Source organism: Anabrus simplex, chromosome 3 (genome assembly GCF_040414725.1).
Source record: "Anabrus simplex isolate iqAnaSimp1 chromosome 3, ASM4041472v1, whole genome shotgun sequence".
NCBI lineage: Eukaryota > Metazoa > Arthropoda > Insecta > Orthoptera > Tettigoniidae > Anabrus > Anabrus simplex.
Genome location: NC_090267.1, coordinates 417143679 through 417161655, shown reverse-complemented (window position 1 = coordinate 417161655; position 17977 = coordinate 417143679). Strand labels below are relative to the sequence as shown.

Sequence of the window (17977 nt, the reverse complement as noted above, 5' to 3'; positions counted from 1 at the left end):
CTTTAATGTTTCAGCGCCCCCGCAGCCGCGCAGCGCCGCGCAGCGACTGGGGAGGGGGATGGGCCCCCTCCTCTCCAGCGAGGACGACATGTGCACGGCGAGCCGGAGCTCACCTCCCGGCCAAGGCTGATGTGCGGCGCACGACCTGCTACATGCCCGCAGCCTGTATCTGTTCACCGCGGGCGCGGCGTACTTCAACACCTCTGCTCCCCTCATAGTGCGGGCGAGCGGTATCTCAGGGTACTTGAGGGGTCCGAGCGGCCTCCGTTGGACGCAAGCTGCAACGGCCGGTCTGGCCATCCGACTCAATCTACATCAACTACATGGACAGTCACCATAAGCAATAATTACATTTGGGAATTTAACAACAATATTTGGTGGACATTGCAAAAACTTTTCTTCACCTTTTAAGCATTAAAGGTTTATCTTCAGAAATTCAACTTCTACAAACATAAAAACTTTACTGCACCGGCAACAACAAAATTTTGAAATTGCAACCAACCAAATTACTAAAATCTTATAAATGCTTCCGCAATTAATCTTAATATCAACATCAAAACTTGGACCTTATTTTGGAAACAAAGCTTATGTTCTTCTGTGTTACCCCTTGGAGGAACTTTTGGGGGGGGAGGTCTGTACCGGGCGGTACACCTCTACTCTGTTTATTTAAAAGTTGCGCCAGTTGAAACTCCTCTTCTGGAGGAAGGTTGAACTTTATCTATTCTATTAATTCTCTACTTTCTCAGAAGATGTCACCACGTGGAAAATTTTGAGTTTTTGAACTGTGTCACTTTTGATGTGTTTTTGTTTCGCTTGAAATAAGAAGTGTGAACTTTCTCTTCTAGAGGACACTACTGAAGAATTACAATAGTGCAACCTAGTGCGAAATCAAAGAACTATTTTGTTGGAGAAATTTTTATTTCAAAAGTTTGTTTCTTGTTAAATTTCTTTCTGTTATTGTTTAAGTTGGCTGTATACCCCTCTTTTTCCCCTTAGTTTGGATCTAGCCAATCCCGAATTTCTTTAATTAATTTTCCACCAATAATGTGTTTCTTTTTCCTCTATGTAGGGGTTTCTTTTCCCGAACCAATAAAGATTTTGTGGGAGGGTGTTTTATTTCCCCTAACGCCTAGAATCTTCCGCGAGAGGATATAAACTGCTGATTTTGGGGTCTCCGGGCCACTTCTGTTCCATCTTTCAGTGTATTAAGTACTTTGCAGGAGGCGAGAAGCGCCTCTTTCCTCGGCAGCGATCTACTACCAGGTAATGGCCTATTAATATCTTCTTTTCTTGCTAGGTCGGCAGTTTAACTCTCGCGGCGGGTTCGAAGCGTTTTCCATCATGTAACCTTTTCCTAAAATGTAACTACTCTTTTCTTCTTTTCTTGTAAAGTTACATATTGGGATAGAGAGTGCTAACCCTCTCGAGCTCCCACTCACATTTGTTTTGAGGTGAACTTATTTTCTCAAACTTTTCTTCGTTTATGTAATGTAAAGTGTTCTTCTCTAAGTCACCTCTGTAGTATGGGATTAGCCCTTGCGTTAGTGGCCCAGAGCCAGATTAGGTTTTAAATGCAAAGTGTATTAGGAGTGCAAGTTCGCCTCCTCTCAAGTTGTATTTTAGAGGTCATGTATTAATCTTTTCTCACCTAATAGACCTCAGTAGGTTGGGTATTTTACCCCTGTGTATATGTCCTTTGAGGACGACTTGAAAGTTGAGTTTGGTGTGGCCTGGGAGAGGCTTAACTTTAAGAGCGAGTGGCTCTTTTCTAAAACTGAGAGTTGTATGCCTCGAGGAGGCTTTGCTGTGTAATTTGGAGCAAGGGCTCCAGGGTTTGAGTGGGGTCTTCTGCCCCTTTTGTTGAAATTGGTATATCGTAAAGTTGAGCTAGTTGCTCAAGAATTGTATTTTCAGGGCTCGAAGCCCAAATTCTTTAATCCCTGTAATTGTACATTTCAAGTTGTATTTCGGCTACTAAGTACCTGTTCTATTTGTTGTTACCTAATTTTGAAAAGAAAATATAACCTTGTTAAATTTTAAAATTTAATTTCTCTTTAGTAGCTTGAGACCTATTCACCACCCAGCACCTTCTTTCATGCTTAACTACCACAAAAACTCGGTAACATTTACCATTACGGAAAACATGGCATACATTTTAATTCGACCGTACTTTCTCCACAAATTAGCAAGAATTCAACGTATTGTTTAGATAAATATATCGTGCGGAAATGAATAAGTGCTGTGATGTGACCTGGTAGGTGTTGATTATTTGTGTGCGTTGAATTCGGCAGGTTGTGGATTCGAATTCCATGTCAGCCGTCCTGAAAACGGTTTTCCTCGGTTCCCAGCGGTGTAGGGGGCAACGTGTCGGCCTGTCACCCGGGGGCTCCGGGTTCGATTCCCGGCCGGATCACGGGGTTTTAATTGTAAATGATTAATTTCCCTAGCCTGGGGACTGGGCGTTTGTGTCGACCTTAACGTTCCTTTCCTCACATTCAACACTTTACACTTCCGCCATTTACATAATACACGCAGGTTCCTCACATGTGGTGCAAGTAGGGGCAAAAGATCTTCATCGGTCGACGCCCCGAACAAATGAAAAAAAAAAAAAAAAACAGGCGATTGCCGGGACGGTACTTGAATAAAAGACCAAGGCCGATTTCCTTTCCAATCCTACCCCCACCCATCTTTAGGAGGAGGATGCCAAATCGGAGCGCACGCCTTAAAACAGAGGAAGGACGCCAAATCAGAGCGCAGGTACCGGGCGAGTTGGCCGTGCGGTTAGGGACGCGCAGCTGTGAGGTCGCATCCGGGAGATAGTGGGCTCGAGTCCCACTGTCGGCAGCCCTGAAGATGTTTTTCCATGGTTTCCCATTTTCACACAAGGCAAATGCTGGGGCTGTACTTTAATTAAGGCCACTGCCATTTCCTTCCCATTCCTAAGCCTCTCCTGTCCCATCGTCGCCATGAGACCTATCTGTGTCGGTGCGACGTAAGCAAATAGTAAAGAAATTAAAAAAAATAAATTAAGAGTGCACCCCTTAAAACCAAAAGTAAAATGTACTGATTGTTATTGTATCCTCGCTGAAATGAAGCACCTCTCTCGTTCAAAAAATTGCCTTATACTGGATTTGAACCACTACGCAGCCGATACTCACACATCGTCTGCTCCACACTTCAGCCACGAAGTCAACATACACGATGCTTGCTAGAGGTTTAGTGCTTAAGTACGGCCGATCCACCTCGAAAGTTAACATACGTTTTAAAGTCTTCAGTGGAGGTTTACAGTGTCCATTTAACTTCCTTACGTTACAGAGCACGGTGCGTAACCTATTAATCCCATCGTATTACGGATACGTGTGTTATTTCAAGGCGCAATCAATCTTAGTATTTGGCGCGGAATTGTGCATAGTAGTTTTTCCTATACCGAGATCGATAGCTGCAGTCGCTTAAGTGCGGCCAGTATCCAGTAATCGGGAGATAGTGGGTTCAAACCCCACTATCGGAGCCCTGAAGGTTTTCCCTGGTTTCCCATTTTCACACCAGGTAAATGCTGGGGCTGTACCTTAATTAAGGCCACGGCCGCTTTCTTCCCAGTCCTAGCCCTCTCCTGTCCCATCGTCGCCATAAGACCTATCTGTGTCGGTGCGACGTAATGCAAATAGCAGAAAAGAAATTTTTAGTTTTGCTAGGTCTATGGATCAATTTACAGTGATGACACACAGGTAGGGAAGAGCCTTTTTGACCATAAGGAGGAATTTCAAGTTATTTGGTGCTCATAAAAGGAAATTATAAGGCTCTTTAGGTTATACACGTTATTTGGGTTGCCTGTCTCCGAAAAAATAAGGGGCTGGTGAACCACCCGGTATATATATAATTTTAATATGTCATATTTAATCAGAATGGTAGAGAAGACTGTATACTTCCGTATTATAATTGCTTTCTCCGTTGTCCATGTAATTTTCGCATGCTTTGTGACGATAATGCGAAGTGATTTTTTTCGAATTTTTTAATTATCTTCCCAGTTGTGATGAAATTCCCCTAATTCTTCCCTTTTAAGACATATTTCATTAACGCACTCAGTTCTATGATGATGACAGAGATAATTATTCATTTGTTGAGAGAGCAAGACAAAAGCGAATACTGAACGATCGCATCGAACGAGTTTGCAACCAATGTTTGCGTTCATACGTACGATCACGGTGGTACATAACCGTACAAAACAAATACGGATCCAATGTGCGCTCAGCCTTAAACTCTCATGTTGCCCACCGATGTCCGCCATGTTTCTTCTGAGTTAGGGTCTGATGTAATTGTAGTTGGTCTTGATATAACATAGCAGTTTATTGTCTGGAATTAGTATTGAGTGATTGCTTTCAGACATATTTTCTTGACTCTGTTTATTCCAACCTGCACAGAGTTCGTATTAGTTACAGATTGGATTACGTATGTACCATAGTCTGCATTCCTCTACGTGTGTTAACCTCAGTTCTATACATGAGTATAAAAGGACGCCAGATTTTGCTCTGTGATACAACATAGCAATTTACTGTCTGGAATGAGTATTGAATGATTGCTTTCAGACGTCAAGAAATGACAATGTGAAAAAATAACAGGAGAGGCTTCTGCATAAATTAGTTCCAGGAGGGTTGGAGTCTGACAGTTGAGGGGCGAAAGCAATAACTATGGAGTACGCTGCGTTGTCATAGTTACCTTCACACTTTCATACAGGCTGAGTGTTTAGTAAAACAAGTAGCCCTAATGGAATTCAATAAACTTTGACCCGTTCTTAAGCTTGTGCTAATAATTATAGCATTTAAGACAAAACACGCCACTGTCGATACATATTGGATTTCATAGTCACTAACAAAATCATGTTTTGGACAATAACCTCAAACAATGTACATGTTTAATTCAGAATAGAAATGCACAACTAGCCACTGATGAACTTACAGAAAATAAACTAACAACGAAAACCATATTCAGAACACAAACACGTAAATACATAAAGCAGCAAAAACTAACACAGCTAACACAGTGCCACTTTTAATAATATCCCAAAAGTGACTGAGAGCAAGCCAACCCATGTGGCAATAGCTTCCTTAAATGTAGCATCGCTGTTGTCGTTGCCATAGCAACGGACCATTTCGAGCAACGTTAGTCAACTTTTACTCTCCCGTGGTGCTGAACGTAGACTCCAACTCTCGCGTGCCTTAGTATAAATACGTCGATACCATTTTTAGATTAAAAAAGCAGTGACTTATCCCCTAGAATTCCTGAATTCACGAGATCCACCAGAAATGCCTCCTCATCTTCTTATCCTTAAAATTAGATCGCCCATAATTTTACTCCGAAATTTGGATCCGCCTTCATTTTGCAACGGAACGAGGCCCATACTTAAAACATCACATTATCATCATTATCCAGGCTAAGATACTGACCGGTGCTGCGAAAGGAGACATACTCATCGCACGGTTACCAATAATCTCTTCTGACATATCGATTGGATTCAAACGACTGCAATTTCCAATATATCTAGCTTTCGCGATGACTGCAAAAAGACTCAAGGACAATATTTGGAAGTAGCAGGGATTCTTGGAAACTTCTTGTTTCTCTCACGGCTTATTATATGCAGCTTGCTCTAGGGTTGCCAACGGCCGTAGCCGTGTTGAAATACCGGATCCCGTGAGATCTCCGAAGTTAAGCAACATTGGGCGTGGTCAGGAGTTGAATGGGTTGCCACGCGCTGTTGGTGGGGGGTAAGGGAATGGAGGAGCGGAAAGGAACTGGCCACCCTACCGCACTTAAACTCCGGCTCAGGAACACCTCTGCGGAGGTTCGGACCTGCCTTCGGGCAGAATAACCCTTACCTTACCTCTAGGGTTGGAAGTCCGAGGAATTTATATATTTACAGTCCCAATATTGTGGCACATTCTTCTGATGAGGTTGACATCAGGAAGGACATTCGGTCGTAAAATCTCGCTACAAAGATTCATCTCACTTCATACTCTACTCCGTAGAGAAACGGTGCAAGAATTAGACGTACAAACATATGCACTCAGTAATGTGACACGTAATATTGTTTATCCTACGCCACTAGATTAATTATTTTGCGGGTAGAAAAATGTATGAAATTACGAATAGATATCAATAATTCGCAAATAAGTTCAGAAAGTTACAAAACTGCAGAAAAAATAAGGTTTTTCCATTTCCATTTGTGATGTATTTTCAAGTGTTTTTCCTACAATTGCCTTTATGTCGCACAGACACAGATAGATCTTATGGCGATGATGGGATGGGAAATGGGTAGGAGTGGGAAAAAAACAGCCATGGCCTTAATTAAGGTACATCCTACCAACGGCCGTAGCCATGTTGAAACACCGGATCCCGTGAGATCTTCGAAATTAAGCAACATTGGGCGTGGTCAAAATTTGGATGGGTTGCCACGCGCTGTTGGTGGGGGGTAAGGGAATAGAGGAGCGGAAAGGAAATGGTCACCCTACCGTACGTAAGCTCCGGCTCAGGCACACCTCTGCGGAGGTTCGGACCTGCCTTCGGGCAGAATACACCCTTACCTTACTTACCCCTGTGGGTAGGGGCGATAGAATAACCAGACCAAACGAAATCCCATGGCTCAACAGCTCCAAAGGGCCATGGCCTTCCAAGCGATCGCTGCTCAACCCGAAGGTCTGCAGATTACTAGGTGTCGTGTGACCAGCACGACGAATGCTCTCGGCCGTTATTCCTGCCATTCTAGACCGGGGCTGCTATATCACCGTCAGATAGCTCCTCAATTGTAATCACGTAGACTGAGTGGACCATCAACCAGCCCTCAGGTCGACAGAAAAATCCCTGACCTGGCCGGGAATCGAACCCGGGGCCTACGGGTAAGAGGCAGGCACGCTACCCCTACACCGCGGGATCGGCTTCAGTAGAATAAAATAAACGGTAAACCCTGCCTGTCGTAAGAGGAGACTAAAAGGGGCTCCAGGGGCTCTTAACTTTGGAACAGTGGTTGGAGACCACTGGGCCCTTAGCTGAGTCCTGGCATTGCTTCCAATTACTTGTGCCAGAATCCTCACTGCCATCTATCCTATCCGATCCCGTCGGTATTAGAGCACTGTGGGCCTAGGGAATCTTTCATTTTCACGCCCTTCATGGTCCTTGTCTTTCTTAGGCCGATATCTTCATTTTTCAAGTGTCGGATCGCTTCCATTTTTTCTCTCTGATTACTGTTATATAGAGGATGGTTGTCTAGTTGTACTTCCTCTTAAAACAAAAATCGCCACCACCAGCCCCAGCATTTGCCTGGTATGAAAATGGGAGATCACGTAAAACCATCTTCAGGGCTACCGACAGTGGAGTACGAACCCACCATCTGTCGAATGCAAGCTCATAGCTGCGCGTTCCTAGCCGCATGGCCAACTCACTCGGTCAAGTGTTAGTTGATGTAATGTTACATTCTATTACCATAACCGATCATGCGTATTATTCCATTACCTCGAAACTGTGCACATTTGTAACATGAACAACGTGGTACATTGTGGGCGGGTCCCACTATTGACTAATAAATAAATAAATAAATAAATAAATAAATAAATAAATAAATAAATAAATAAATAAATAAATAAATACCTTCTATTAGGCCTAATTTTAATTCCATTTTCCAACGTTTTGCTTGAAAGTTTAAACGCTGTTGGTTTGTCAAATTATAGCCCATTCCGCTTACAATTATTTATGATGAATGGCTGTAAATTATTACAATTTGTTTCACTGGAATGATAGTAGCTCTTTGTTATTGACTCTTATCTGAGTTAACTTATCAGCGACGACAGTCAGGACGAAGGAGGGAATGAAATCGTTGTATTTGAGGCTTTTACGGCTAGTTTGGTGCTTCCCACACAGAGTCCGCATTACACTTACAAGTAGTTCCATACAAACTTCAGTTTGGTTCACGTAAGGAGCAACTTGGATAACAGCTCATAGAAAGGTGCGTATAATGGCTAGATAAGTCTAAAATATGAATTTCAATTTTGTTGTACTCATACACACAAATCAGCGTTAACGTATGTCCGTCATCACCCAGTTTAGTATACCTCATAATACCTTGAGGGTTGGATATACAAACAAAGCTCCAAATAGTGTAACACGATATATTGTTTATTCTGAAGCACTAGATTAATGATCTGGGTAAAATGATGATCTCTCGTAAAAATGTCCAGCCAACGCGCTCGTAAAACCCATTATTATTATTATTATTATTATTATTATTATTATTATTATTATTATTATTATTATTATTATTATTATTATTGTTGTTGTTGTTGTTTCATTATGGCAATTCATAGAGCGCGTTGGAACTTGTTCTTGGCTCTGTTCTTCCAAAATCACTTTATGAACTCACTGTGTTATCTCTTCCGTTCTTCTGACCATTTTGTACCAGTCTTGCTGCTACTTTTCACCACAAAATGTGTGTTTAATTACAGAGGTCGTGAAGACTTCACGATTTTCCATGATGTCTTCCCTGATGTTCAATTCTTCTTATTTCCTCCAGCCAATTTTTCCTCCTCTTTTGGGAGTTTATTACATTGACTAATCTTTTTGTGAGTCTATTATTATCCATCCTAAGAATGTGTCCAAAAAATGCCAAACGTCTCCTCTGGACAGTATTGATGATACTATTTGTGTGACTATAGAGGTCTGAAATTCGCCTTTTGCTTCAAATTCCATTTTCTTGTATGGGGTCGAAAATTTTCCTAAGAATTTTCCATTTTTGTTTCTCAATATCTGCAATTTTAGAATGACCTACTAAAGTTAAATTTTCTGTTGCATTTAGAGCTTCTGGTAGATAACTGTTTTGCAATGTTTCAATTTAACATTACGTAACATTACTCGTTTATTGTAGTGACCCCACGTTGGTCTAAATGTCCTCTGAGGTTCTGAGGCCCTTGCTATATTGGCCAAACTGTCTAATGCTGAAGGATGAATTATTTCTCCAAGGTATTTAAAAAAGTCATCTCCGTACAGGTCATGAAGGTCCCTGGAGGGGTGGAAGGTAAAGACTTCCACTATCCGTAACCTCGGCACATGGTGGGGTAGAATGGTTAGACCGAGCTCGATAGCTACAGTCGCTAAAGTGCGGCAAGTATCCAGTATTCGGGAGATAGTAGGTTCGAACCCCACTGTCGGCAGCCCTGAAAATGGTTTTCCGTGCTTTCCCATTTTCACACCAGGCAAATGCTGGGGCTGTACCTTAATTAAGGCCACGGCCGCTTCCTTCCAACTCCTAGCTATTTCCTGTCCCATCGTCGCCATAAGACCTATCTGTGTCGGTGCGACGTAAAGCAACTAGCAAAAAAAAAATAAAAAAAAAAAATAGAATGGTTAGCTCTACGCCTGGCCGCCTTTGCCCTAAGGAATTAACTTGGTTCACATTTTTGGTGCAGGCTGAGTGAACCTCAGGCCCTTCAGGGGTGGAATGAAAACATTTAGTAGTAGTAGTAGTAGTAGTAGTAGTTCATTACTTTCTACGGCAAGGCAGATGCAAGCCCGGTGAACTACTTCAGTGGATAGATACTGAGGTTTTAAAGTTCTGTACAGTAGTGTTCCATAGCTTTATCAGCTTTTCATTTCAGAACTGATGTTTCCGTTTCATAAGATTTGTTATTCTAGTTGTTTGTTTGGTGTGGATAATTGAAATCAATCAATCAATCAATCAATCAATCAATCAATCAATCAATCAATCAATCAATCAATCAATCAATCAATCAATCAATCAATCAATGATTTGTATTAGGGCTGTCACCCAGGTGGCGGATATCCTATTAATTGTTTACCTAGCCTTTCTCTTGATGTTTTCAAAGAGTTTGCAAATATATGACATTCCCCTTGATAAATGATTCCAATCTCTTATTTCTCGTCCTATATTAAATATTTGCCCAAATTTATACCTAAGTCTCTGATTTTTAATCTTGAATCTTCACAGGTTGACGGCTGCTAGGAAATGGAAGGCGTCCCAGACGGGGGTTGGGGATGGATGGTAGTCTGTGGAATGGCTGGAATGTTTGTAAGTAGCCTATTGAATACTGTATAGGCCAGAGATGGCGAACCTATGACACGCGTGCCACTAGGTGACACGCGAACACGACTTCAGTGGCACGTCAGACAACATACTAACATGTTTTAATGTTTTTAACATGCAATAAATAGGTCTAAAATCTACCAACTTAGCGTTACGCTTTAATAAAGAAGTATGTCACAATTAATTTTATGGCCATATTTTGTACACATTTTATTAGGTTAAAGCAATAAAAATATACCTTATTAAAATTTATCGGTTAAGAAAATGTAATTTTCAGTGATGTTTGCTCTAGTCTGACTCATTGGCTGAATGAGTCAGCGTACTGGCCTTCGGTTCAGAAGGTCCCGGGCTCGATTACCGGCCGGATTGGGGGTTTTAATCGCTTCTGATTAATTCTTCTGACTCGGACTGGGTGTATGTGTCCGTCCAAATACTCTTCTCATCATATTCAGACAACACACTACACTACCAACCAAACACGCAATGGTGATTACATCCCCCCATATAGAGTTGGCGCCAGGAAGGGCATCCGGCCGTAAAATAGGACCAAATCCACATGTGCGACGCAGTTCGCACCCGCGACCCCACAGGTGTGTGAAAAAGCGGTAGGAAAAGAAGTGATGTTTGCACAAAATCATGAAACATTCTGTCGAATGGATTTTGTTCGTAATGCAATATAATACCCAAATTAAGTCAGATGATGGGTTTCATGATGATTTTAAAAGACAATAACTGGTGGCACACTGGACAGTAAAAAGTTATAGCCAAGACCTTAATTGACACGCCAGTCGACAAAGGTTTGCCATCCCTGGTATAGGCTATCCATAATTGTGTACATTGTATAACAGGAGGTATAATGTACGACCAAGCAGAACATCGACTATGCTGGCAGTGTCGTAAACATTTGTCGGGGTAGCAGTACAGCATGCTTCGGCGTATACCGATACAGTACACAATGACGCCAGGGGTGAAAAACAATAGTAAACATTTCTGTTCCGAGAGCTGAGTGACAGGCAAGGTGGTCTTCCACTGCGGCAGCGACCATAGTCAAGTGTATTCACTGTGATCGGCTAAGATTAAACAATCATCATACATGCATGCACAGAAATGGTATCCCGACATAAACCATCAACACTGCCCCACTCCAGTACTCAAAAGGAGAGGACCGGGCGAGCTGGCAGTGCGGTTAGGGGCACGCGGCTGTGAGCTTGTATCCGGGAGATAGTGGGTTCGAAACCCACTATCGGCAGCCCTGAAGATGGTTTTCCGTACTTTTCCATTTTTACACCAGGCGAATGCTGGGGCTGTACCTTAATTAAGGCCACGGCCGCTTCGTTCCAACTCCTAGGTCTTTCCTATCCGATCGTCGCAATAAAACATACCTGTGACGGTGCGACGGAAAGCCACTAGCAAAAGGTGGGGAGGGCGTGAAGGGGTAGCGTTGAAGGCACATTATGTGTTTTGCCTTGTGATGGGTTGCGACTGGGAATCGCGAAGAGCGGATTCCATATGCCTGGGGAATTGGGTACCTCATTTCGAAATCGATTCCGAGGAATCAATCAATCAATCAATCAATCAATCAATCAATCAATCAATCAATCAATCAATCAATCAATCAATCAATCAATCAATCAATCAATCAATCAATCAATCAATCAATCAATCAATCAATCAATCAATCAATCAATCAATCAATCAATCAATCAATCAATCAATCAATCAATCAATCATCAGTGATTTGCATTTAGGGCTGTTACCCAGGTGGCGGATATCCTATTAATTGTTTGGTTTATAGCCAGGCCACTCTACAAGCCATGCCTGCTCTCATTAATAGAGTTCTGGAGTCATATACTCTAATACGTCTCTAATTTGATCAGAATATATGATTATCTGTTTGAAACTAATCAAATTGTATGGATTATCAATACCTCAATACTTGTATGGGGATTATGACATATTATAATACTATAATAAAAATCTTCCGGGCTATTATGCCGTGGTCCACTCCTCTCGCTTCTCCCAGACGTTTCGACTACTGCAGTCGCCAGCGGGATATAGGAGAGCGTATCTACACGACGCCACAGAAGATGACTACCGCAGTAGTAATCGAAACGTCTGGGAGAAGCGAGAGGAGTGGACCACGGCATAACAGCCCGGAAGATTTTTATTATATTAACACCGGCCGTGAAAGCCTTCATACTTTAATATTATAATACTACTATTTCAACAAAATACAATTGTACTAAAGAGATAACCTAGCTAGTATTAAGCAGCGATGGAAACAAAAATAGCAATTCGAACAATTTCTCATGATAATATTTAGTAGTATTATGAAATGTCCAATGCAAATTAATTGTAACGGAAGACAGGTACTTACCAAACAAGTTGTGTACTTATTCAAAATGTGATTCCACAGACTATACGTTTATACTAGCGATATTTGAAAACTACACTGACTGACAGAGCAAATGCAACACCAAGAAGGAGTGGTCAGAACTTTATGCCAATTGCAGGGTAGACTGACGTCACTGAGGTATGCTCATGATGTGAAATGCGCCGCTGTGCTGCGCACGTAGCGAACGATAAATGGGACACGGCGTTGGCGAATGGCCCACTTCGTACCGTGATTTCTCAGCCGACAGTCATTGTAGAACGTGTTGTCGTGTGCCACAGGACACGTATATAGCTAAGAATGCCAGGCCGCCGTCAACGGAGGCATTTCTCGCAGCCGATACCCATAGGGATGTGTCCACGGTGCAGCGCCTGTGGCGAAGATGGTTGGCGCAGGGACATGTGGCACGTGCGAGGGGTCCAGGCGCAGCCCGAGTGACGTCAGCACGCGAGGATCGGCGCATCCGCCGCCAAGCGGTGGCAGCCCCGCACGCCACGTCAACCGCCATTCTTCAGCATGTGCAAGACACCCTGGCTGTTCCAATATCGACCAGAACAATTTCCCGTCGATTGATTGAAGGAGGCCTGCACTCCCGGCGTCCGCTCAGAAGACTACCATTGACTCCACAGCATAGACGTGCACGCCTGGCATGGTGCCGGGCTAGAGCGACTTGGATGAGGGAATGGCGGAACGTCGTGTTCTCCGATGAGTCACGCTTCTGTTCTGTCAGTGATAGTCACCGCAGACGAGTGTGGCGTCGGCGTGGAGAAAGGTCAAATCCGGCAGTAACTGTGGAGCGCCCTACCGCTAGACAACGCGGCATCATGGTTTGGGGCGCTATTGCGTATGAATCCACGTCACCTCTAGTGCGTATTCAAGGCACGTTAAATGCCCACCGCTACGTGCAGCATGTGCTGCGGCCGGTGGCACTTCCGTACCTTCAGGGGCTGCCCAATGTTCTGTTTCAGCAGGATAATGCCCGCCCACACACTGCTCGCATCTCCCAACAGGCTCTACGAGGTGTGCAGATGCTTCCGTGGCCAGCGTACTCTCCGGATCTCTCACCAATCGAACACGTGTGGGATCTCATTGGACGCCGTTTGCAAACTCTGCCCCAGCCTCGTACGGACGACCAACTGTGGCAAATGGTTGACAGAGAATGGAGAACCATCCCTCAGGACACCATCCGCACTCTTATTAACTCTGTACCTCGACGTGTTTCTGCGTGCATCGCCGCTCGCGGTGGTCCTACATCCTACTGAGTCGATGCCGTGCGCATTGTGTAACCTGCATATCGGTTTGAAATAAACATCAATTATTCGTCCGTGCCGTCTCTGTTTTTTTCCCAACTTTCATCCCTTTCGAACCACTCCTTCTTGGTGTTGCATTTGCTCTGTCAGTCAGTGTATATTAGAATCAGAATACAGTACAAGCATAAACGACAACGCCCAGTGTCGAAATGTGTAATGTTATTTCCAGACTACCAGGTTAAATTATTACTTCATTTTCATGTTTCATAACAACCAATAATACATTTAATTTTAATGGGTGTTATCAAGGTAACTAGAATACTAGGTAGGCTACTCCGGCGGTTGAAGCTTCCATTGGCTGGAGCGCTATGACGTCACGTAATATGAACGATCGCGAGTAAGGTACAAAGTCGCAGTACAGCAAGCCTGTGAGTTTTCGTGCCTATGAAACATCTTCTCAATCTTTCACCAAATAATAGTCTGGTTTAGTCCGATTCGATAAGTAACGGCACTTCCAATAGATTTAAAAACGTGAAAATGAGTTAAATTTCAACACATGCTGAGCAGGTAGAACATCAACTATCAAATGCATGACATATAATACAAAAAGAAATAAAATATTGCCATGCAACTGAAAATAATTAATTAATTTCCTGATGAAGTAAATATTTATATCAATGGCATAGGAAAATATACATCATATCGACATCTTTATGAAATTACATTAAATTATTAAAACGTACGTGTCAGGAGACTTACTTGATGAACCAGCCCAAAGCTTAGCCTTCTTATTGGCATATTTTCTCAGTGCTAGCTCCTTACTCTTTGCATTAAAATGCGATATCCTAATAAATGTCCTGGTCCTTACGTAGAGACAAATTATTTTGTCATGGAATACTGGAAATTTTGATTTAATAATAGAAATAAGAGTTTTCATTATGTTTTTGCATCTGGATGCAGTCTTACCGTGAAACACACCAAATGAAATTTCGAACTGGGCTAAGTTTTTTTTAACCACACATGACTGGGATGTGTAAGACCCCCTTTTGAAATAACCGAGATCCAGTAACAGGTCTCTTCTCGCATGACATTTTTGTCTCTTTCTTCGTATTTACTGTATATCGGATCACGGATACTGTATTATTTCACGAACTTCGAAATATATTCAGAAATATAAGTTATTAGCATATAGTAATGTTAATGTTATTGGATTTTACGTCCCACTAACTATGTATTTGAGAACCTTCACCCCCAGACTAGAGGCAGGATCGAACCTGCCAAGTTGGTCTATGAAGGCCAGCGCTCTACCATTTGAGTTGCTACTCAGCCCGGCTATTAGCACATAACAGTAATTATAGAAAATATCGTCGCTGGAACGGTAAAATGTTGTATTCCACAAAGCTCTTCCTATCAATTATTCTCCTTAAGACTGGCCACGCCTCCCAGCCACGTATGTATATGCAGTCCGTCAGAACAAATTTTGTTGTGTTCATTTTCCTATGCGCATATGTAAAGGAAAATGAACCTTACAGTACCGTACTGTAGGAATGCACGTTTGCATTGCGTATTTACGCACTCCTAGTGTACAATGCATGTAAGGTTCATTTTCGTTTAATTGTCGACATAGGAAAACGAACACAACGGACATTGTTCTGATGGACTGCGTATCCATATGTGGCTGGCAGGCGTGACCAGTCTTAAGGAGAATAATGGATAGGAAGAGTATTGTGGGATACAACCTTTTACCGTTCCAGCGACGATATGATTTTCATTCAGTCATTTATATCCGACACCTTTTTACCGTACGAGCTATAATAATGGAGATATTCAAGAGTTTATTACAAACGGTTTCAACAACCAAGCATTGCTGACGAGGAAGTATCGTTATGCCATCACAGTAGCAAACTAACTGGCTATGATGGTTGTTGTCGTTATTGTCTTTATAATAATAATAATAATAATAATAATAATAATAATAATAATAATAATAATAATAATAATAATAATAATAATAATAATAATGTTATTTGTGTTACGTCTGATTAACAACATTTAAGACTTTCTGAGACTCGAGGTGCCGTAATTTTGTGCCACGGGAGTTCTTTTACGTGCCGACAATTTATAGCGCCACTCACGTCTCCATAATATGTTGACTGCATTTTAATAAGTACTGTGGTTCTACTACAGATACTGACAACGCGAACACTGTCCACGCAGTGAACCACTATAAAATTATTTTGTGCTAATAGCTGGGCTGAGTAGCAACTCAGAGACAAAAATGTCGGTCGGTCACTTGCTTTCTTGGCTTACGCTGCGTGAACCATCAACGATAGACTCCAAGTGTAAGCGTACGAATTGTAGAGCGTAGAAACCTCTACAGAAAAGTCTGCGATGGCACATGCCTATTTCCAACCGGCTGCCCTCTAGAAGCGATTTTTTGCTATAGACCGCGGTAAAAAGTAACTCCTTAAAATTAAATAAATATTTCGATATTATCCTCGAGTTCCTCATCAAAATAAATTGTTTGACCTCCTCCAGTATTTTATAAGGATTACAATAACCTTGTCAGGACATTATTTGTATGAATGGTTCAGAAGTTATGACCATTTCAGACTGTAGTGGTAATACGTGTCAGCAGGACGGGCAAGCGCTGTCTCATATCACATGACGTCACGCAGAAGGCGGCTAGGGAGAGAAACAAGTGAGCGCGATGAGCCCCCTGGGGTGTTATATCATACTATACTGTATAAAAAAGAGATAATAAATACTGCACGTTCGAATTTGTCGGGATAACAGTACAGCAGGCTTTGGCATATATCGATACAGTACACAATTAGATTAATCTACGCCAGAGGGGAAAAACTATAATTAAATATTTGCCCAAATTTGTGCCTAAGTCTCTGATAAAAATCTTGAATCTTCACAGGTTGACGGCTGCTAGGAAATGGAAGGCGTTTCAGTAGTGTTCATAGCCTTTTCAGCTTCTTATTTCAGAACTGATGTTTCCGTTTCATCGAGTGCGGCCTCGGAGTCGTAGAAACCGATTCTCGCATTCTCGCGATTTTAGGCGTCATTCACGCACATCACTAGTTTTGCCATACATCCACCACTGTGCCCATTTCAATTACAACAGTCTTGAAGCGGGGTGTCTACTTGCAGCAATACGTTAGTGAGGAGGTCGGGGACGCCATGCTTTGTTTATATCGGACACCATTTCCGTGCATGCATGTACTAATAGCGATTGAGTTGGCTTAGTGACGGGTCGTGTGTAACTGTAAGCTGGCATTCAAAAGATTATGTTTTGAGTCCCACTACCAGCATATCTGTAGGTGGCTTTCCATTCTTTCCTATCTTGTTTGAAGCCAATCGCTATCGTGGCCATTTCCTGTTCCAGCGTTCCTAAAACCGTGATTGTGCTTGTACAACACTGAACTACTGGGAAACTGAAAAACGTCGTATGTATATAGTATTGCCCATTTAAGCAGAACTGAAATGCAGAATTAACTTATAAACGTAGTATTTCCGATCGATCCATCTCCCGAGTTATGATATTTGTGGTTTAATTGGAAACAAAATATTACACACGATCAATTTTCGTGACCTAATAATCGTAAGTGGCATCGTTGGTCAGGAGTTCGGTTCATATGCTTGTGTTCGTCAATTAGGAATGCTTAATAGGGAAAGACCTTTGCGTTACATTTATTGCTACGTGAATATATTCATTCTGGGCTGAAATTCCAGCAGTCCAACTTCCCTTAAGACAATTAGTAGTATGAGTCACAATATAATAATAATAATAATATACTCACAAAAAGGATATTCAGTGTAATAAATTCCTAAAACTGGGGGATAAATTGGCTGGAGAAAACAAGAGGGGGACTTGAATGAATTGAACGCCAGGGAACATGTATCGTATGGAGTACCGTAGTTATGTACGTATGATGTACATTCCACCAGACTTGCGCTATCTGACAACGTCCTGGGCTACCGCTCGTGACAATTGTTTCTCATGCACGGGGAGCTGTCCGTCAGCTCGTGACCTTGACATGCCTGATCTATATGCCTTATGCATGGTTGAAATAACATTTTGTAAAACAGTACAACATTTATGACTGGAACAGATCTCACAGAAGTTATTTTGTGACATGTAATACAAACAAATCAACATCAATTTTTCCATAGTAGCGAGAATAGTAGAAAGGTGGGAATGGGCATTCATAAAGTCAATGCATAGTTTTGATGTCTTCTGAATTA

At 42.1% G+C, this 17977-nt stretch overlaps 1 protein-coding gene across 6 annotated transcripts in view; it reads left to right on the top strand.

Annotated features, from left to right (window-relative positions):
- Window positions 1-17977, top strand: part of LOC136867386 (monocarboxylate transporter 13) — a 258356-nt gene that overhangs the window by 77348 nt on the left and 163031 nt on the right. For all 6 annotated transcript variants that reach the window (XM_067144566.2, XM_067144571.2, XM_068227083.1 and 3 more), the window contains exon 2: window positions 9986-10066. In XM_067144566.2, the coding sequence (XP_067000667.2) occupies window positions 10004-10066 (63 nt within the window). In that variant the 5' untranslated portion in view covers window positions 9986-10003. The remainder of the gene's footprint in view (window positions 1-9985; window positions 10067-17977) is intronic.